The sequence below is a fragment of the Neofelis nebulosa genome, chromosome 8, assembly GCF_028018385.1.
Source record: "Neofelis nebulosa isolate mNeoNeb1 chromosome 8, mNeoNeb1.pri, whole genome shotgun sequence".
In the NCBI taxonomy this organism is placed as follows: domain Eukaryota; kingdom Metazoa; phylum Chordata; class Mammalia; order Carnivora; family Felidae; genus Neofelis; species Neofelis nebulosa.
In genome coordinates, this window is record NC_080789.1 from 132,222,046 (window position 1) to 132,244,910 (window position 22,865).

Genomic DNA, 22,865 nt, shown 5'->3' on the forward strand with positions numbered 1-22,865 from the left:
AGCCTGACACGGGGCTCGAACTCACGGACCACGAGATCGTGACCTGGCTGAAGTCGGACGCTTAACAGACTGCGCCACCCAGGCGCCCCGAGGGGAGGAGATTTTAAAGGTGTAACACATGCTTGCTGTAGAAATCATTCAGAAGGTATAAAAATTTTTATTACAAATAAAAATTTCTAATATAATTTTCCAGAAATCATCACTGTTAACATTTTCAGTAATTTCCTTCCCTCTCTGTATCTCACATTTATTTTATTTAAAAATAAGATTATACTATATTTGTAGGTATTTTTATATATGTAGTTTAAAAAAGTCATTTAAAGGGCACCTGGATGGCTCAGTTGGTTAAGCTTTGGACTCTTGATTTCAGCTCAGGTCATGATCTCATGGTTGGTGAGTTTGAGCCCCGTGTTATCAGTGTGGAGCCTGCTCGGGATTCTCTCCTTCTCCCTCTCTCTCTGCCCCTCCCCTGCTTGTGTATTCATTCTCTCTCTCTCAAAATAAGTAAACATTAAAAAAAGTAATGGTAAAAAAAAAAAAAAAAAAAAAAAAAAAAAAGTAATGGTAAATAAATTAAAAATCAGTTAAAGGTGTGTTTCTGTTACTAACAAATACAGATGAAATGATTTTTAATGGAATTGCACTTTGCAGGGGGGGGGGGGGCGGGGGTTACTCTATTTTAACCAGTCCATTCCTGACAGGTAGTTAGCTTCCAATTCTTTGTACTATAAACTAGGCTATGCTGAATGGCCTTATACATAGATTTCTGTGGGTTTTCTTGGTGTATATGTATGTGAGTTATTTCCTTAGGAAATACTCCTAGAAAGTAAATCACTAGATCAGACTATTTATACTATAAAATCTAATATATATTGCCAAAATTCCCTTTACTTAAATTCTACCAATTTACACGCCCGCCAGCAATGTATGAGAGTGCCCGCATCACCCTATTTTTTACGTATTCTGGGTGGTTTAAAATTTCCACCAATACAGTAGATGAATAACTACATTCTATTGACCTCAATTCAGATTTATTTGGTTATTTATGGGGTTGAACAGGTGTGTATTGATCATCTGTGTTTCTATTTCTCATAAACTTCCTTGCCACGGGCCTTGGCGGTTTCCTAGTTTTCTATCGGAGTGTTCATATTAAGACTCAATACGTCAAAACAGGACAATGGTGGTTACTGTTATTATTTAGAATGAAATCAACTGCTGAATGACTGGTTCTCAAATCTCCTGCACCAGAACCACTTGACGTGCTTGACAAAGTGTGGCATCTGGGCAAATCCTTAATCTCACAGAATTGGAGGCTCTGGGGATGACACCCAGAAACAGCGTTTTTCAAAAGTTTCAGGTGATGATTACTGGATTTGGGGATGTTTTCTCCCAGGGGCTGCGAGGCCTGGACCCTGTAAACTGGTTGGAATTACCTACCCATCAGCAACCTGCTGGAGGAGGCCTGGGGCTCTCGATTGGAACAGAGACTTATATCATACTATCTGGGAAGGGCAACTCACTGAGCACAATGGCTTCATCTGATGAAAGCATTAATGTAAGTTCTGTGAGGGCAGGAACCGTATGTGTCTTGTGCCTTGTTGGTACTATAGGGCGTCATGCAGTGTGGCATATCTGGGGCGTAGTAAGTGTTATTTGCACTAATAAATCCCCCTTTTGTTCATTGCCTTTTAAAACGGACTTTATATGTTAGAGCAGGTTTAAGTCCACAGCAAAGCTGAGTGGACGGTAGAGAGATTTCCTGTATCCCCACCCCCCGCCCCTGCACAGGCACAGCCGCCTTCATTATCAGTATCCCCACCAGAACCCCATCAGGTTCACAACTGATGAACCTAGGCTGTCACATCATTATCATCATCGCCCAAAGCCCAGAGTTGACATTAGGGCTCACTTTCAGGTCATACCTTCCATGGGTTTGAATGTAGAATGGCACGTATCCACACTTGGTAAAAATCCTTTAAAAACCCTATAACTCCTGCATTCTCTACTTATCCCTCCCACTCCCCAACCCCTGGCAACCGCTGATCCTTTACTGTCTGCATTGTTTTGCCTTTTCCAGGATGTCACAGAGCTGGAATCACACGGTGTGTGGTTTTTCATTGTTTTTTATTGTTATTGTTTGTTTTGTTTTGTTTTGTTTTAAGGAGTTTTCCTTTAAGGATAAGCCTGCCTTCTTATTGCCAGGTGTAAGTTAGGCTGTTTCACTTCTCAGACCAATGTGAAACTACATTTTCTGGGTTGGTGATAAGAACTGTTCTCATCTCAAATGCATCCTTCTGAGCTCAGGTAACACAGGGAGGAAAGGAGTGACTCAGAACAAAAGTTATGGACTTGGGCAGGTAAGAGGCTTTATAGCTGTTCTTCTCCAGCCTTGCCTCTTCAAAAGTACAAGGTAGAGGTTTACTAAAAGAATAGGATGGGGGAAGGGGAGGGGGAGGGGGGGAGAGGAAAGAGGGAAACTTCAAGTACAGTACATTAAGGGTAACTTAATTATCTAGTCTCTGCCTTGATTTTAACTTGACAATATTTAGGTCTACAATTGAGGTAAGCAAAAGTCATCCATTTTGAAGATGGGTGTGTTGAGCTTGAGGCAAATAAAATCTTTGGGTGAAAGAGTGACTTCTCTGAAGTGAAGTATGAACTAGACTTGGAAGGTTCAGAAGAGGAACGGATTACATTGCAAGACACACGGAGATTTCCGTCTGGTTTGTAACCCAGGATGCAAAACTTTCCAAAGGCAGATGAGACATTAGAATCTGAGGCCATGATGACATAGATGATAGGCTTTCCATTGGCCTATAACCTTCACAGGGCCAACAACATTACTATTTTTCACGATTGAACCACCAGCTATCACCAGTATAGTGCTGGACACACATTAGGCACTCAATCAGTATTTGCTGATTGAATGAGTGAACGAATGAATTTCCAAAAGTGAATATATCCTATCAAATACCAAGGTCTAGCATTAAAATGAATTCTTCTAAAGTTCTTACATATATACAGGTTTTTAAATTTTATTTTAATTTTTTAGAGAGCGAGAAAGGGGAAGAGAGGGGTAAGGGAGAGAGGGAGAGCCAGGGCAGAGAGAGAGAGAAAGAGAGAGAGAGAGAGAGGGACAGAGAGAGAGAGAGAGAGAGAGAGAGAGAGAGAGAGAGAGAGAATCTTAAGCAGGCTCCATGCTCAGCATGGAGCCCGATGCAGGACTCAATCCCATGACCCTGGGATCATGACCTGAGCTGAAATCAAGTTAGTGGCTCAACGAACTGAGCCACCCAGGCATCTCTCCCCATACAGTTCTAATTAGAGAATGTTTTCTTTTCTTTTTTTTTTTTTTTCTGAGAGTAAGGTCATTTTCTTTTTGTTGCTTGGGGAATTAAGTCTAAACTCATTAGGCATTTGAAGTCCTCCATTATGATACGCTCTCAAGTTAGCCTCCTAGGATTAGGAGCTTTCACCTGACACCAGTGGTCCAGCTAAAATGGACGATTATTCCCTGTTTTAAAAAAATGAGCCTTCACACTGTCCTGGTGTTTGATTCCCCCTGACCAGGTCAAATCCCATCTCTTCTGCTAAGACTTCTCTGAGATTACCTGTGGTGAACATTGTGACGGCCTCCCCATATCCCTTCCTCTTTTCTTTATCACTTGCCCAATTTCCATTTGAGGGCCATATCTTCATGTGGGAAGAAGCCCAACTCCATTACGTGCTAAACAGCAGTGAGAGCAATTAACATAATCATACGTCCTGGCAGTAAATGTTGATTCAGGAAGGGGTATGTGATTCAGTTCATACCAGAGCCTGAGGCAGAGACAGGTGTTAGCTAGGGGTTGCTCATTTTCTTGGACTGAGGTGAGGAGGCATGGAGCCCTGGAGATTGTTGGCAGCCATCTTAGTTGGATGGAGCAGACATGATGGGAGGTAGAGAAAGAAGCTGGTCCTTGACGATATCATTGAATTCTACAAAGCCCATCTTCTAGTTGGCTTTCAGTGACATAAGCCAATAACTCATCTGTATTATTTAATCCAGTTTGAGTTAAAAACATTTTTTTTAAATGTTTATTTATTTTTGAGAGAGAGAGAGAGAAACAGAGCATGAGCAGGGGAGGGGCAGAGAGAGAGGAAGACACAGAATCTGAAGCAGGCTCCAGACTCTGAGCTGTCAGCACAGAGCCCAACGTGGGGCTCGAACCCATGAATCATGAGATGATGATCTGAGCCAAAGTAGGATGCTCAACTGACTGAGCCACCCAGGAACCCATGAGTTTGTTTGTTTGTTTCTTTGTTTGTTTTTGATTTGCAACATATTACTCCTCATAAATGGCAGTCCAGTCTTTCTTAGCACTTCTGTAACCTTCTATTAGTATGTAAGAATAATATACTATACTAAGAAACAATACGTATACTAATAAGTGTGTGTGTATATATATATATATATATATAGTCTACAGTTACATACAATCTAGTAGAGATTTGTTCATAGTCATGGCTAAATAAACCCATTTACTAAAGAAATGAGTCTTTCAAGGGTGAGTAAATTTCAACAGTTATAGAATTAATCTAGGTCAGTGGATTTACCTTATTTCTATGAAAATTTTATACTGTGATTTAAAAATCATGTATAAACATAAAAGCTAAAACATAAAACTCTTAGAAGAAAGCATAGGGCAAATACCCCTGACCTTGGATTTGGCAATGGATTCATAGATATGACACTAAAAGCAGAACAACAGAATTTAAAAAAAAAAAAAAAAAAAAAAAGAAGGTAAATTGGACTTCATCAAGTTGAAAACTTCTGCTTATCAGAGAACATTACCAATAAAGTAAACAGGAAACCTACAGAATGGGAGTAAGTATTTGCAAATCTCTTATCCGAGAAGGGTCAAGCAAGAATACATAAAGAACTCTTACAGTTCCACAATAAGAAGACAAACAACCCAGTTTTTAAAGTGAGCAAAAAGCGTGAATAAACATTTCATGATACACGAATGGCCAATAAACACATGACAAGATGCTCAGCATCATTAGTCATTAACGAAATGCAAATCAAAACCTCGGGACACCACTTCACACCCACAAGGATGGCCATAATCACAAAAAGCAGAAAATAAGTAGTGTTGGCAAGGATATGGAGAAATTGCAACCCTTGTGCACTGCTGGTCGGGAATGGAAAATGGTTCCTCCCTGATGAAAACGGTTTGGTAGTTCCTCAAGAAGTTAAACGTAATCACCATACAATCCCACAATTCCAATCCTAAGCATACTTCCAAAATAACTGGAAAGCAGACACTGAGGCAGATACGTGTACACGCGTGTTCATAGCACTATTCCCGATAGCCTAAAGTTGGAGGCAACCCAGATGTTCATGCATGGATGGATGAGTAACCAAATGTGGTATATCCATTCAATGCAATGTTATTCAGTCCTAAAATGGAATGAAGTACAGGGACATGCTACAATGTGTATGAACTGCAAAAACCTTAGGCTGAGTGAAAGACGGACACAAAATGTCACATATTATATAATTCCATTTACATGAAACATCCAGGGTGAATCTACAGAGGCAGAAAGCAAGATGGTGCCTGCCAGGGGCTGGGGAGAGAGGAAGTAGAAAGTTAACTGGTTACTGGGTATAGAGTTTCTTTTTGGGGAGATGCGTATGTTTTGGGATAACATAGAGGTGGTAGTTGAACAACCTTGTGAATGTATTAAATGCTACTGAATTGTTCACTTTGAAATGGTGTATTGTATATGATGTGAATTTTACTTCTGCATCAAACAAATCTTACCATGAATGAGTCAGTAGGAGCAAAACACACTGATGTATATTTAACACTGAGCTACCAAGTACTTTCCAAAATTGAACTAATAAATCCTCTGATTGTGAGCTCAACTTTCAAAATTGATACGGCAGGTAGCATTGTTACCTGAAGTGTAGGATGTATTTAGAAGGTAAGATGGCTAAGGCTTTAAATAACATTGCCTCACGTAGTGAGAAATTTAATTTCTTTTCAAGGATTTTAGTCATCTTTTAGACCTTGTGAATATATCAATGAGAGAGTTTCAGTTTGGTCTTAGGTGTTTGCTGTTCGTATGTCTGACATCTAACACACCCCAGTCTCCATTTTCAACAGAGAGCAGGCTTCAGGCTCAGTGCCCTCTGTGGGCAATGCTATTGAAGTGGTCTTCATGCTATTGTGTGGTTTTCTGTGTGTTCATTTTTTTTAATGTTTATTTTTGAGAGAGAGAGAAAACTCAAGTGAGGGAGGGGCAGAGAGGGAGACAAAGGATCTGAAGTGGGTTCTGCACTGACAGCAGAGACAGTGAGAGGTTCCAACTCACGAGCTGAGCCACGACGGTCCTGACCTGAGCCCAAGTGGTCGCTAAACCTACTGAGCCACCCAGGCGCCCCCTGTGTGTTCATTTTTACTTTTATCTTCCATTTATGGTACATGACATCTGCTTTCCACTTCAGTGATTTGCATTATACTTTAGATAGCGATGCAAATTTTCCTATTTAAATTGACTTAAGTAGAAATGTGAGCCACCTTAAAGAGAGACAGTACGTAAATAATACAAATGGTATGAGGACTTGGGGGAAAAAATAGGACTCGGATGAGCATTGGAATAAAGCATCACACTCTAGATTTGGAATATGAGCATCCGAGTGTCTCACTACTCAGCCAACTCTGGACACATCACTGAGCTCTCTGTGCTCAGTTCTTGCTTGCCTCGCAGAACCTTATGGCGGATGCTTTACAAATGTAAATCACTATTATTAAATTATTTGTGTTGGGTATCATCTGTATCACAGGGCCTGCGTTTCCCAGAGTCCTTTGCTAGCACCGTTCTGATAAGGTGTTCTGCCAGTGAGAGGCACGCCTGGGATCTGAATGGCATAGGGAGCCTGACATTGTTCCTCTGACAGCAGTGGCTGACATAAGGGTTTGACAGACATGCATATGTGCCGTGAAGCTAGACTCCAGAGAGTACCCCTGGCAGTTACCAGCTTCTAAGCTGCAAGGCAGCTGTGGCATTGGCAATGATTTCGTGTCATTTCCTGTGACTCCAAATTCTGGGTTCAGCAGCTTCCTGACACCGATCGGGTCCACAACTGCTGTGGAATAACTGAGGACTCAGTGCTGGTCCCCTTCCCCCCCCACTCACCCTTTCCCAAGATTTTTTACCTCTGATTCCCTGTGTTAAATCTCTTCCTGCTGGTAATACCTTGAGTAGTTTCTTTTTTTCTCACGGAGCCCCAAGAGAGATATTAGTTTTGTTGAACATGAAAAAAAGCTTATATGTAATAATAACACAATAAGACTTGACATTTGTTGAGTGTTTACTAACTGCTGGTCATTGGGATAAGCCCTTTGCATGTGTGGCCCCATTTAGTTCTCTAAGAACCCTATGAGGTAATTTTTATTACTGTCTTCATTTTGCAGAGGGGAAAACTGAGGCAGGGGGTTTCTCTAGGTGTCAGAGGTGGCAAACAGTGGAGAGGGGATTTGAATTCAGGCTGTCTGAATCGAGTGTTCAATGACCCCACGTTAATATCGCCCCACCCCTGTGCAAAAAAAAAAAAAAAATGTTACTTCGGGTCTTTAATAAAGTCTACTTCAGGTCTGAAGCTAAAACCGTTTTGGAATTCAGAAGTTTCGGTTTCTAGAAGGGTGACATAGCACATACACTGCATATTACTTGAGGGCAGCATAGGTGGGAGCTGGGCCAGGGCCTTGTCATCAACACACTGATGGTTCTGTAATAGGACGAGTGTTCATATCAAATAAAATAAAGACCATAAACAGCCAAAGGAAAGTCCAGTTGCTACCAAATGAACCTAGGTGCCAAACTTAGGTGGAAAAAAAACAACAACAAAACCCTTTTTGTTTCCAGAGCTTTTTAGATTTCATAAGGGCTGATTAGGAATTATGGGCCTGCAATCTTCATAAAGCATTAGCAAATAGAAAAGAGAAGCTGAGTAGATTAAAAAAAATTTTTTTTTTCCATCTATTGTCTCATTTTAATTGAACCTTGAGTCTGGCTACTTGTGACCGCTCCTTTCCTTTTTTAGCCAAAGCATGTGGGTGGGGACTTACTTCATGTCTGTGTAAGTCACATGTAATTGCAAGTGTATTACTTTGCAGACACGGAAAGGTTAAGGTTGTTATGTTGTTTCATGGTGTCCAGAGAGCCACCCCCCACTCAAGGGAAGAAGCCAGACAACATCAGCCAAGAACAGGCCATGGGATACCTCAGGATCCTTTAGATCTCACCTTGTTCTTCTCGAACTTGACCTTCTTATGCAGCATTTCTGTAATTTTGATGAAGTTATTTATTAAAGTCTTAGCTTACATATAGCTAAATATAGCTTTATCAACTTTATATTTATTTATTTTTTATATGTTTGTTTATTTTTGAGAGAGACAGCAGGAGCTGGGGGGGGGGGGGGGTGGGCGGAGAGAGAGGGAGACACAGAATCCAAAACAGGCTCCAGGCTCTGAGCTGTCAGCACAGGGCCTGACATGGGGCTCGAACATCATGAACTGTGAGATCGTGACCTGAGCCGAAGTTGGACGCTTAACCGACTGAGCCACCTAGGTACCTCTAAGCAACTTTAATTTTTTTATTTTTTATTTTATTTTTTAGCAACTTTATTTTTAATCAACGTATCCCAGTTATCAACATGCAGATAACAAAGCAGCCTGTTTCAGTGACTTACAACAACAATTAATGTTTGCTCTTGTGGTTCCATGGGTTGACTGCGCTCACCTAAGACGTCCTCATTTGGGGTTTCTCACAGGGTTGCAGAGTCGGGGGTCAAGGCATCTGAGGGCTCATCTGTGCTGGATGTGCAGGATTGTCTCACCCGCGTGCCTAGCGGTGGAAGCTGGCTATTGGCTGGGGCTCAGTGAACGTTGCCACTATTGTGGCCTCAACATGGAAGCTGAGGGACGCTGGGTGTTTCAGTCGGTGAAGCGTCTGACTTCCGCTCAGGTCATGATCTCATTGTCTTTGAGTTCGAGCCCCACGTCGGGCTCTGTGCAGACAGTTCAGAGCCTGGAGCCTGCTTCGGACTCTGGATCTCCCTCTCTCTGCCCCTCCCTGCTTGCTTGCTCTCTCTCACAAATAAATAAAAACATTAAAAAAATATTTTAAAAAACCCCAAAAAACCCTGGAAGCTGAGTTCTGGGAGGGGGTGTGCTAAGGGTAAGTATTTCAGAGATCCAGACAAAAGCTGTAAGACTTCTCATCATCTGGTCTTAGAAAATATTCAGTGTCACTTATGCCCTATTCTTTTGGCCAGCTCAGATTCAAGAGGAGGACGATATACAAAGATGTGAACACTGGAGTCATGGTTCACTGGGGGACCATCTTTGAAAATTAGCTACCACACAACTTATATAGATTTGTGTACACAAGGGTTTAAAAGTTAATTAGAGGGGCGCCTGGGTGGCGCAGTCGGTTGAGCGTCCGACTTCAGCCAGGTCACGATCTCGCGGTCCGTGAGTTCGAGCCCCGCGTCAGGCTCTGGGCTGATGGCTCGGAGCCTGGAGCCTGTTTCAGATTCTGTGTCTCCCTCTCTGTCTGCCCCTCCCCCGTTCATGCTCTGTCTCTCTCTGTCCCAAAAATAAATAAAAAATGAAAAAAAAAATTAAAAAAAAAAAAGTTAATTAGAAACCCATACATATAGAGGCAATAGTTTTATCACTCTAAATTGGGGACAAAAATGCCTTGCAATCATACCTCATTTATTTCAATATCTTACAGTTCTTTTTTTTTTTTAATTTTTTTTTAAATGTTTATTTATTTTTGAGACAGAGACAGAGCATGAACGGGGGAGGGTCAGACAGAGAGGGAGACACAGAATCTGAAACAGGCTCCAGGCTCTGAGCCATCAGCACAGAGCCCGATGCGGGGCTCGAACTCACAGACCGTGAGATCATGACCTGAGCCGAAGTCGGACGCTCAACTGACTGAGCCACCCAGGCGCCCCTTACAGTTCTTTTTAATACAACTCTGTTTGATGAGATTTAAAAAATAAAGGGCATGACATCTAAGATGTGGTCAAATGGAGACTTTAAAGTTGAGCAGGCAGAAGCAATTCTCTAAAGCTATAAAAACATAATGAGACACTCTCCAAATGGTATGACATCATCGTAGGCTTCTGGCAAACCATGATAACCATTTTGTTCTGTGAGCAGGGTGGCTGGTGAGCAAAAGGGCAGAGGAGATAATGAGAGGTGGCCTTTGTAGTTGAAAACTGGTCTTTCTTACTTACTTGTGTGTATGTGTCACAGACCCTTCTGAGCATATGATGAAAGTTAGAAGACTTCTGCCCAGAGAAAATGGGTATCTGTGTACCTTTGTTCCTTCCTCTCTCCTTCCCTCCTCCTCTTTCTTCATTCCTTCTACAAGTGTTTATAGTGAGCTGGTCTTGTACCAGACACTGATCTGGACCAAGAGATAGAACAGGGAAGAAGACAGATGGGTTCCCCAATCTGTGGCATGGACGTTCTTACGACAGACAGAAACAACCCCCAAGTATACCGATAAACGGACAAGACAACCCCAGATAGTTGTAAGTAACAAATTGTGGACACAACACCTTGCATACAGTTTTATGGGGTTCACAACCCTTCCGTGAACTTTTTCCTTGCTCTGCATCAGTAAGTTACCTTTTGAACCAAAGGATAACTTTTTCGTATGAGCAGCGTGGACGTGGTTGTTGATCCCCCATTGCTTGTGTACTTACACTGGGTGCACAGATACTGACTGGGCTGGTTTTTTCCCCAATAGTGAAGAACAATTATATGCAGTCTCACTGGAGGTGACTTTCCTAACCAATAGGAGAGCATTGCTTCCTTAGCAAATTTCAGAAAGTATTGCTGCTAGTGAGGATGAGAATGTGCACAGCAGAGTTTGCCTCAGCTTTTTTGTCCCCTTCTTCCTCCCGTCCCTCCTTAGGGACTTATCTGTTACCCCTATTAAAAAGAAATTGAATGGATCAAATAGCCACGGATTCACATTTGAATTCTCAACTTACAGGAGACTCAAAGGACCTATACTTTCATCCGCGTTGTAAAGATGGCAGTGAAGGATGATTTGCTTTGGAGAATTTTTTTTTTCTTCTATGTTCTTATGTTCTCACCTCCAATTGTACTTCTGGCTTCCCAGAAGTTATTATGGCATTCCGTGGGTGCACTCTTACCTTTGTCAACATTTTACCTATTCCCACTGTCCTAACTCCTAGCTTTTGAAAAAAACGAAAGGCCAATATCCATCTATCTTATTTCATTATAGTACACAAAATGTAGTTCTAAACCTTTGGTGTTTGTGAAATATTTTAATTGGTAACGTGAACTGATTCCATACTTTTTTTTTTTTTTTACTTTTTGGTGCTTTATTGGTATCGAGCTTTTACCCTTTGTATTTTAATATCTGGCGTTTCACATTGGAGTGAATAGAAAAATGGAGTGCATCTGACAGAATTCTTTAGGGGTCAGCAAAATATGGCCTTGCGGGTCAAATCCACCTATTTCCGTGAGTTTTTAGTGGAACACAGGCACATTCATCCTGTTGAATATTGTCTACTTTTGCCCTGTTTACTACGTTTCCTCTGTATGAAAAAGTTTGTGCATCCCTGGTTTAGAGGAAAAATGACTCTGTCTTTATTTCCTTGACAATCACTGATGTAAATTCCACGTTTATCACATGCCACAGATAAGTGAATCTGCACGCCTACCCCAGTGTGAAGCCCTACACAGGGGATCTAAAGACAAAAATCTGTGTTTGTCGTTTAACAATACCTCCGAGATGCTTAAATATACAAAAAACTATAGCAATTCCCTGAAATTATACCTAAGAACAAATACTAGTTTTATACTGAAGTGACAGAACTCACAGGTGACACTCTGACTTGGGGAAAAATGTGGGGATTTCTGAACTTGAACTGTACTATAGAGTCAGAGGGCTATTATTGAAGCATAAAATTCAATCAGTGGCGCTCATAATTAGGTCCAAAATAAAGTTAAAAGAACTTACCCATATAAGTTGTGGAAAAACCTATCTGAAATTTCCACTTTATTTTGCCAAATAAGCCTGAGGCCAGGGTTGTTCATTCCCAAATCACATTTACTAGTGACGTGGGGTTCCTGTTGATTTGCAGTGATGTCCCTTGAGTAACATCTCTTGTGTATCTCTGTGGTTCCCAAGGTCTCCTTAAATGATGAGCACTCGGCCATAAACATGGCAATTTAATTCAATTTAATTCAATAAATATTTATTGAGGGCCTACCATGTGCAAACTCCTGGTCCAATACGGGCTACAAAGCTATATGAGCGGTGGGGCTCCTGCCTTTCAGAAATTCAGGTATCTCAGTTTGAGTAATCGCTAATCAGAGCATTCCAGAACTTTTGGAGAAGTGTTTGGGTATTGAAAAAGTTTCCTGCATCCTGCCAACTCTTGACCTGTTTTTACTGCAATTCATGTATCAAACTATTTATGCCAGTTTTGGATCAGGCTTATTAAACACCTGTCTTCACAACCCTGGTTTAAGTGAATAGCCAAAGGGAAGTATAAACCTAAAGAGTGTACGAATAAGATCACAATACTTGTAAGCTACAAGGAACCTTGGAGACTATCCAAGACCCGGTCTTACGCACAGTTATTAAAGTCTGCATCCTTCAGCAGAGTCTGTGACCCCACCTCCTCTGTCCATCCCTCTGTTTCCATATTGCACACAGCACCCAGTTTTTTGGTGTCTGTTTTCACCAGCTGGAAAAGAGATAATAACAATGGTGCAGAGTTGCCAGCTTTAGTAATTCTAGTTCCTGGAATCAAGGACAGGAAGCCTTTGTTATTTGCACACCCTAACTCTTCTAGCTTCTATTGAATAAATCATTTAACTGTCAGCTAATTACAGTGTTGGAAAGTTTACATCATTCACCTTTTTATGGCACCTCTTAATGGAAGACTCTGGAGATTAAAACTCTTGACAGTTTCCATGATATAAAAAAGGAAAGCTGACCTAGAGAAAGATGGGACAAAAGATGAACATTTGGGAAGTTTTAAGCAGCAATGGGATCTGAGACAGCAGCCTATTTAAAGCAGTGCTGATCGGAAGACCTAAAGTTCCTGGAAAATGACAGAAATGTGATTTTTGTTAGAAGCAATACCTTTTTATTGAACGATCATTTTGCACTTACTACCAGGCACTTGCTTGTTCCAGGTGATAACCTTACGAGACAGGTACTACGATTCTGTCACTTTACAGATGAAGAAACTGAGGCACAGAGAAAATTAGAGTGCCCTAGCTCTGACAGCTGGTAAGATGGGCCCGAAACGAAACGCGCGGCAATGTGGCAGCAGAGAACGCGCTCTAGGCCACTACTCTACTGACTTCAGCCCTGAGCTCGCCCATCCCTTGACCTTTCCAATTGGACGGCTTAAGTGGGTCGTTTCCGCGCCGTGCCTCGAAGCCTCGCTCCAGGTCCGGGGTCTGCAGTGCGGCGCGGGTCCTCTCTCCCTTGCCGGCCCGGGGTCAGAGGCGCCGCTTCCAGCCCGGGATCCCGGGGAGCTGCGTCCGCACCCCGCAGCCCTGGAAGCGCGCCCCCGCGGCCGGCGGGAACGCGGGAGCGGCGCGCACGTGCCGCCGGGAAAGGGCCGCCCGGCCGCGCCAAGATGGCGGCGGCCGCGGCCGCAGCGGCGACGGTTGGCGGCGGCCCGTGAGGCGGGCGGGGCCGGCGGCGCGGAGGCGGGGTCCCGGGCGAGCCGCCCTGGGAGGCGGGGGCCGTTTCCATAGCGGCGGCAGGAGGTGTCGCGCCGGGGAACTTCCTGGTTCCCGGGCTCGGCTTCGCCGGGAGCCTCTTGGAAGGGAAACAATGGGGCGGAGGGCACTGCGGTAGCCGCCGCCGCCGCGCCGGGACCTGCTCGGCTGCCCCGACTCCCCGCTCTGCGCCCCGCCACAGCCTCCGCCGACGGGACCGTCCGGAGGTAACTTCATTTCTTCATCTCCCACCGCAGGCAGGCGGCCGGCCGGCGGCGGCGGTGCCGGTCTCCGGGGTTTCCTCCGGGCAGGGACTCGGGTTGGCCCCGGGGAGCCGGACGCCGCCATTCCCGGCCCCGGGGAGGTGGACGGAGCTGCGGCTCCCCGCCTCAGCTCTTGGGGGGGTCAGGCTCGGGGAACCTGTGCGGGGCCGTCCGAGTGCCCCCTGGAACCTCGATCGTGGCGCTCTGCGGGAGTGATTGGCAGGTTGGCGGGCGCCGGTTGGGGGGGGGGGCCCTGGGATGCAGGGGGCGTGCGGGGAGGGTCTGCGGCGGACGCCGCGCGAGGGGACCTGGTGGCGGGTGAAGGGGCCCAGTGGAAAGGACCCGGGTCCTCAGATCCTGGGGGAGGGGAGCCCCGCCGCCTCCCCCTCCCCCTCCCCCCCGGAGCAAGCTTCGGTCCCCGGGAGACGTGTCTGTCTCCCCTGCAAGTTTCACTTGCGTCCTGCGGAGCCCAAGTGGGCAGGACTGAGGCGAACTTCGTTCTTTTAAATTACTGCCTTCGTGCCGCGGAACTTTCTTTCGGCTCCGCAAGCGCAGGATGGGGTGAATGAGGGAACCGGAGAGCCTGGAAATCTGTGCGCCTTTGCAAAGTTTGCAAAGTAGTTTGCAGCTAACAGCCGAGTGACGGTGCGGCATATCCAATGCGTGAGAATGGTTGCTCGCAGGTATTTTAATGCCAGGAAATGCGAGGAGTCTGCGAATCCACATTTCTGTAAATTGGAAGACATTTCTATAAATTGAGAATTGCACTCTCCCCGCCTCCTCCCCTTTCCCCGCATTTTAATCCACAGTTGCTTTTTCGTCAGTAGACTTTGATAGGAGTTAAATGGGTCCCTTATGGGACTGGGGAGGATGTTTGAATTGGGGCACTACCCAGTCACGGGAAATAATGTGACACAAATGGGGGGAAAGAGAGTGGGGACACGATCTTAAATATTTTGCTTGCTGGAAGAAAGTGACTTTAATCCTATACTAATCCATTTATAAATGGAATCAAGTCTCTGGGATACACACTGAATATTTTGTAGCTGCGAAAAGTTGGACAGAACTTTAGAGATCACCGTGGCCGACTCCCTCTATGTGTTGAATCTCTGGGAAGTTCTAATGGAGGGAAGTCAGGGTACTTTTTCCTTTTGTAAAGTCATTTTAATAAGAATTCAGTTAGCCAGCATCACATGAACAGTGGTTTATTTACTTGTATTTCTCTATCAGACCCTCAAATTAAGAAAAAATATTTATGAGTTTGCTGTTTCTGATAATAAAGTTTGTAAACATAGTTTAGGTTTTTACTTAGAGTGGATGTAGATCCTGTGTGGGATTCTACACACGCAATTGACATATGTCAAACGTACATAGGTCAAAATATAACAGAAAAAAATTATGCTAATAGAAGCATAAATTAATTTTTAAAGGAAAACAGGTATCCCGAGTTAACAGATTCCTTTGCTGATTAAAGAATTAGTGAGTTGTCTCAAAGGCATTTGAAGAAGCATCGTTTGCCAAACATTAAGAATTTGGGCCCGAGTCTTGGTGTTTGTGCCTACTTACTGTTTTTCGCTAGCGGTCAGACTCCCCGGTGCACTTGTTTCTGATGAGGGTAGCCCATTTCCAGTTATGACAGTGCTTCGACGTGAAATACCTCCTAGTGAGGACAACTGCCACTGGTTATACAAGCCAGTAAGTGGAAGTGTCAGCTTTGCCACCATCTGTCAACTGGCTGGCCATCCTTGGAGTTGTGGGGAACGAAGACAACTTCCTGGCATGGCGGATTCAATCTGGGCCTCCAGTGCCTGGCAGAGGTTGTACCGGTCCGCCGTGGCCGCCACGTGCACATCTATCTCAAGCTCCTGTTACGTTTTGCAGCCGGTGAACGTGACTGAGAAGGAGGCCAGTAAATGAAAGCTAGTGGCAGATTGAAAACACAGTTAACTTCGGTTAACGTGCACTAGGCATGTTAGTTAAGGCAGTTGGAAGCTGGCAGAAGACCTAGCCACAATACTAAAACTTTGGGAATTGGTGCTTCAGTTCGAGAGAAAGAGACAGGTGATTGCATTCTGGTTTATGTTTGCAATTTCACTTTAACCGTGCTTGACATTGTGCAATGACATTGTTATCAACAGTGTTTTGACCGTTTATTCCCAGAAAGTTTCAGTTTGTCCCTTCAGGGTGATTTTTGAAAGGCATATTGGCATTTAGGTGGGATTCGCTGGTATTTAGAGTCTCTCTCCCCTCCGCCCCCCGTTAAAAAGTATCTCACTTTTTACAGTGGAAGTCAACAAAAGTACTACCAATTTGAAAGAAATCTGTCTTCTGGCACATTTCATTATAGTACCTGGGGGTCACAGCATGGGAATTAGAATTGCAGACACTTGGATTCTCAACCGATCTATGCCATTTCCAGGCTATATCATTTCATGCAAATAACTTAATTTTTGAGGGCTGTTTTCTTTGCAAAACTGGGGAGAATGGTAAATTCAGATTTGTTTGTTCATCCAGCAAGTGTTTCTCCAGTGCCTTCCGTGCCTCAGGTTAGCTACCTTGTTTTCAACGATGACAGGGAGATAGGTTCTTTGAAGTACTGGGAGCTGTAAAACCCAGGAGCAAGGAGCCTAACCTGACTTGGGGGTGGTTGGGCAAGCTTCCCTGAGCCAGGGACTCCTAAGACCTGAAGGAATAGGAGGAGATAGCAGGTGCAGAGGGGAGGTGAGCGGGTGGGACGCTGTGAGGATAAGACCAGAGCATGCGCACGGCCACGGCGCCTGAAGAGACTGCTGTGAAGGTTAGAGAAGAACGCTTGGGTAGGAGTTAGCTCCCCACACGGCTCGTGGGCAGCCGCGTTTGGTGTGTGGAGAAGGCTCTTGGCACCGCGTTCGAGTCCCCTGAACGAAGGGCTTAGTCTTGCTCCTCCGCCCTCGTGGAAAGGGAGTCCGTGTCGTTGACTCTAACGCAGTAGACCTGGACATGCCTCTCTGTACGCTTTGGGGTCTCGTTTTTTAATTCTGGTGCTGTTCACTCTCAGTTTTTAAATCTGAAAGGCTGGAATGAAATAAAAAGATTCTTTGATTTCTTTACAGAGAGAGGCTATACGATATGAATATATGAATATAGTATTTTGATATAATTTTGGTAGCATTGTTTCTTTGCGAGAGCTTAGGCTACCTTACTTAAGATACCTACCTCTCACAAAATGGTAGTAGCAATCTACCCTAAAATCAAAAAATATTTATTAAGGGGCGGGTAGTTTCATTTGCCTATAGGAAGGTCAGGAGTTGACTCTGGAGTTTCATATCTCGTTTGCTTAAGTGTTTTTGGCTCGAAATAGATATTTGATTATTCTCTGACAGAGGTACATGTTGCACCTGTGTCTTGCCGACATTGATGTCAGTGTAGAAAAAGTTATAATTTTATGCTGGAATTTTCCTTTCACTAAATTAGCAATGAATTAAAAATATTAGAGTAATGTTTTTCATGAAAGAAGTGAAAAAATATTGTTTTTGAGTTTCTTAATATATTAATTTCAATAACTTTACATAGATCAGTAATGGCAAATTAATCTTTTATTATGGAACTAATGCAGTATTTATAAGCTAGTTAGCTCTCTGAGCTTTTTTGTTCTTGTTTCTTCTTATTTGGTTTTTGGACATTTTAATGCTTGTTATCATATCTGTGGTGAGAAAAGAGAAAGTGAAATAAGATTTCAAAAAGTCAGTCGCAATAGAAAAGATTGGTCAAAATTTATAAAAGTTGGGCATGTGTGCCAGATATTTTTGTGTATTTTGCTGATGACTATCACAAAAATGAATTGGCACTTAATAACTTTACATTGACATAAATATTTAAAAATTAAAAAAATCTACTTGAATTCCTTGTTTTCCATATTTTTTCCCCTCATTCTACCTTTGTTTTGGATTCTCTTTGTAAAAATAATTATTCCATTTACTCCTTTTTTATTAGCGTGGGATCATGTGTTCTTTTGCTGTTCCTTTAGTGTTGGCCTACGAAATTCTGATAATGTTTTCTCAACTTACCAAAGTATAATGTTGAGACTTCCACTCTTTTTCCTGAGATTGTGAAAGGCCTTTAAAAACATTTAAGTTAATTTTCTTTCTTTCTTCTTTTTTAAACCCATTTCGTTGTCACCATGTTTTAAAACGCATATATATTTTAAACCCCAAAGATATATTTCTATTGTGCGAGCTGGGGAGGAACAGAGAGTGAGGGAGACACAGAATCCAAACCAGGCTCCAGGCTCTGAGCTGTCAGCACAGAGCCCGACGCGGGGCTCAAACTCATGGACTCTGAGATCATGACCTAGCCGAAGTCACACGCTTAGCTGACTGAGCCACCCAGGTGCCCCTATTTGGCTTTGTTTCTATTGAGAAGTCAGTCATAGTTTATTGCTTCTGTCTTGGTAATTGGTTTCTTTCTCAGGCTATTTTTAAGATTTTCTTTTTGGATTTCAAAGAATCCTCCCTTTCTTGCTTGGGGAGTATACCTTCCGATGTCTTTCATCAGTTTTGGATAGCTCTCAGCCATCATCTCTTCCAATATTGCTTCTTCCCCATTCTGTTTCTTGATCTTTCTGCGACTTCAGTTCCACAGTGTTAGACTCACCAAATCCTCTGTGCATTTCACTTGCCTTCTGTATTTTCCATTCTTTTATTTCTTTTCTGTGCTGGATATTTGTGTGTGTGTGTGTGTGTGTGTGTGTGTTCTGTCTTCCAGTTTACTAAGTTAGTCTTCATCTAATATGCTCTTTTTTCTAAGTTGATTTATTTTGAGAGAGGGAGTGCGAGGCTGCACGCCCTTAGGAGGAAGGTGGGGCAGAGAGAGAGAATTCCAAGCAGGCTCTGCACCTTCAGCGCAGAGCCCGGTGTTAGGGCTCAGTCTCGTGACCCGTGAGATGATGACCTGAAGCGAAGTCAAGAGTTGGACTCTTAACTGAACCATCCAGGTGCCCCGCTGTCTAGTATGCTCTTAAATGTTATTCTCTGGGTTCTTAATTTTGGTTAATTGTATTTTTCATTCTAGAATTTCAGTTTGGTTCCTTTTAAGAGGTCATGTCACTTTCATAGTTTCTAATTCCCTATCAAAAATTTCAAGCTCTGTACATATCTCTTTGAACAGGGTGAGCATGGCAACTACCCCCTGGTCGTGCAGATTTTTTCTGTAGTCTTTTATTTCTCGAGGGGTCTTATCTCCTAATGTTCCTGCCTGTCTTTGATTGTGTACTGTTCATTCTATTTGAAAAAATAGGTCTAGAAGTAATTACCGATTTAGGTAAGGCTTTTTCTGTTGCTTTTGCCAGGCACTTGGTCTTAACTTTATTCAAATTAAGTTTTTTTGAATCTCTGCAAGGATCGGTTTAGTTTACTTCTGTGTTATACCTTCTGGGATTCAGCCTTATGCGGTCTTATTCCAAAGTAGGGGATGGCTCCCTTGGAGGATCTTGTACTCTGACACTTTGGCTTCTGAGTCTCCAAGGCCGCCTCCATGCAGTTTAGCCTCTCAGGCATCTCTTGATTAGGCAAATGTTTCCAGGAGGGAAGAAACCCCAATGTGCCACGCATGCTCTGCCCTGTCCTCCTGATTCCTTGTTAGTTCTTTGATCACCATCCTTCCCTACTTTTTAAATTAAGGTATAATATACATATAGTAATGTGCACTAATCTTAAATGTATATCCTGAGGAGTTTTTGTAAATGTATAATCATACTCAGATCAATATATAGAACATTTTTGCCACCCCAGAAAGCCCGTGTCACACTCCTTCCCAATCCATACTACCTATCTTCCTTGCCTTGGGTAACAATTACTCAGTTTTCTAGCACCATAGACTAGTTTTACGTTAAAAAAAACTCATTTATTTTGAGAGAGAGAGGGAGTGACCAAGCGGGGGTGGGGGGTGGGGGGGATGGGGAGGGGCAGAGGAAGAGAACGAATCCCAAGCAGATTCCGTGCTGTCAGCACAGAGCCTGACATGGGGCTCCATCCCGTCTCCCGTGAGATCATGACCTGAGGTGAAATCAAGAGTCCTGCACTCAACCGACTTGAGCCACCCAGGTGCCCCTAGTTTTGCATTGCTTGTTTTTTGTTTTTGTCGAAATAGTATCATACAGTGTACATTCCTCTGTGTCTGATCTGGCTTGTTTCATTCAATACTGTAGTCTGTCAACGAGATTCAGCTATGTTGTTGCGTGTGGCGGTAGTGTTTCTTTTTCATTGCCCTGTACTTGTTCTAGTTACTGGGGCACCTAAATAATTGCCTCAAAACTCAGTGACTTAAACAATGACCTTGATTTCCGTACAAAACTGTAATTTGAGCATTGCTTGTTACAGCTGCATTTGGTGTCAAGAAGGGCTGCTTGAAGGCCGGGCCTAATAGTGTTGGAAGTTTTGCCCACGTGTCTGCCGTTTGCGGACCAGCACTTAAATGTGGCCTGAGTGTGCTCACAGCCTCGTGGCAGTGTTCCAAGTGCTAGCGTCCTCCACACACATGCAGTGGGGAGAGCGGTGGAGATCTTGTGAGCCAGACACATGCTGGATGTCCTCTTATGACTTGGCTTGGAAACTTAATGCAGTTTTACTTCCGCTGCATTGTATTCTTTGAGGCAGTTACGAGCCTGCCTAGGTTTGAAGAGCGGGGGAACAGACTCTGCCTCTTGATGGGGAGAGAGAAGATTCTGCCCTTGATCTTAGCCACAAGGCCGAGGAGCAATGGGAGAGATCAGATTCTAGAAGAGCATGTGAGACCAGAAATGTTGTGGTCGCCATTATTGGAAAATATAGTGTGCCATAGTAGCAGCCTCATACACAAGCCTATCACAATGTATTTATCCATTCTTGTAATACACATGTGAATTATTTCCAGTTTTGGGCTATTGTAATAAAGCTGCTGTGGACATTTTTGTGCGTGTACTTTGTTGGGTTTATGCAGTCCTTTCTTTTGGAAATACCCCTGGGCACGGAACTATTGAGTAATATAGGCAGACACATATTTTGCCCTACTAGTTACTACCAATTTTGTCAGTGTGGTTGTACCAATTTATATCCTCTGATATTTTTAAGAATTAAAGAAATACATATGTTTGTCTAGCTTTTTGATTGTATTTAAAACAAGAGGCTTGGTGTGTAATCTGTGGTCTAGTTTTATTGGAAATGTAAGTTGTATTTGAACGTGTATTCAAATTAGTGCTAAGTATAGTTACCATTAGCAGACTACCTGCATTAATTGCTGAAGAGAAATTTCTGAAATTTCTTTTTAGAACTTGCTTTTTGGAAATATTGAGCTCCATCCCTCAATTTATATCACATTTTGTTTCTCATCAATGCTTATCATGAGTTTGAATTCTAAAGCTCATTCACCAGACTTGCTTGGGAAATATTTTTCTATTACAAAATCTCTTTCCTACAAAGCTGGTAATTTGCCGTCACCAGGGATTGCCAGAAGAATGCTCCAGGTTCTTCCCTTAAACTTTCAGCGTTACTCTTTTGATTACTTCACTACTGATAGTCATTTTAACTTTCTTCTAAGTGTCATTTGAATCTGGCCCCCTCCCACACCCCCTTTTTGTAACCAGCATTTTAGACCAGTTTGTTTCAGCTCATACCTGGTTTTCTGCAATAATTTATTGATTGATCCTACTAATAATGCTTGGGAAGTTAGAATTCTCTTACTCATTGAATTAAGATTAGTTTTTAGGTCCTAAATCTAACAGTGCTAGAAAGAGAACTTAAAAATCATTTCAACTTATTTAAAAATAAGACCTGAAAACAACAACAACAACAACCAAAACTGAATCAGTGCTGGAGTATAGAAGATATTTAGATTACCGAAGCATTTTTTCTGGCGTAATCAGTTGACAGTCTTGAGTGGTAGGTGCGTTGAAAAGTTTAACTCTCATTTTACAGGTAAAGAACGTGAGTCTCAGCTGTGCCTCTTGCATCTAGGACTCCTTGTGTGTTGAGTGATCTTCCTTCAGGGCCCACAACCTACCATCAATTTGCTGAATTCCAATCTTATTGACTACATGAATTTTCCTCTCTTCAACTTGATATATTTGCATCTTATGGCCAATACGTTTACTCATTTTCATTCACTGCAGGGCCTTTGCATGAGCTGATAGTACTTTTGTCCTGAATTTGTTTGGTTAGTGGCAGGATGGCTGGGACCAGGTTTGTCTTGATTTTTTATACCAAGCCCCTTGAGAAGTTTTTGCATATTGTCTAGCTGGATAAGTATTTACTGAAGGGATGGATGGATTCTTGTCTTTAGAATCTGGAGTTTTTAGCTGACTTTTAAAATGATGCCAGGCCTCTTAAAGTCAGATGTCTTGTATCCTTCGTTTTAGCTTTGGTCTGCAGAGCTCGCATTAGGTGCACTTCTCTGATAGTATGTATCAAGTGCATTAGGCAAATATAACCTGAACAAATTATAAGCTGCTTTTTTTTTTTTTTAATGTTTTAAATGTTTCTTTATTCTTTTTTTTTTTTTTCAATATATAAAGTTTATTGTCAAATTGGTTTCCATATAAGCTGCTTTTGAAAGGCCCTGCCTCTATAGCTGTAGGTAAAGAAGCTTGGGAAAGGACATTTGTTTTTCTAAATACATAAAAGTTAGCATGTTCACCAGCGTAAAGCTGCTGGAATTCGATAAGTCCTTCTGGAAACCTAACTCAGATTCTACCTGTAGAAGGGGAAATTAGACCTCATTCTTATATGATGCTTCATTAACATACACATGTAAACAAACCGAGGAAATCCAATGATTTCACATTTTGCCCATCTCATTCTCTGAC

The 22,865-nt window shown here is 42.8% G+C and overlaps 2 protein-coding genes across 4 annotated transcripts in view; one reads left to right on the plus strand and one right to left on the minus strand.

Annotated features, from left to right (window-relative positions):
- The window catches only part of USP6NL (USP6 N-terminal like), a 231,352-nt gene that overhangs the window by 37,892 nt on the left and 170,595 nt on the right, over positions 1-22,865 (plus strand). Inside the window, exon 1 of one of the 3 annotated variants that reach the window (XM_058681928.1) lies at positions 13,886-14,014. The exons of 1 other annotated variant lie outside the window; for it this stretch is intronic. The gene's annotated coding sequence lies outside the window, so the exon portion shown is untranslated. Of the gene's footprint in view, positions 1-13,885; positions 14,015-14,160; positions 14,274-22,865 lie in introns of those variants that run through there. One more of the 3 variants, XM_058681930.1, reaches the window with a different exon arrangement.
- On the minus strand, positions 13,563-14,135 carry LOC131483918 (uncharacterized). Its single transcript, XM_058682272.1, has one exon. It carries the CDS (start codon positions 14,133-14,135, stop codon positions 13,563-13,565), a length of 573 nt encoding a protein of 190 aa, XP_058538255.1.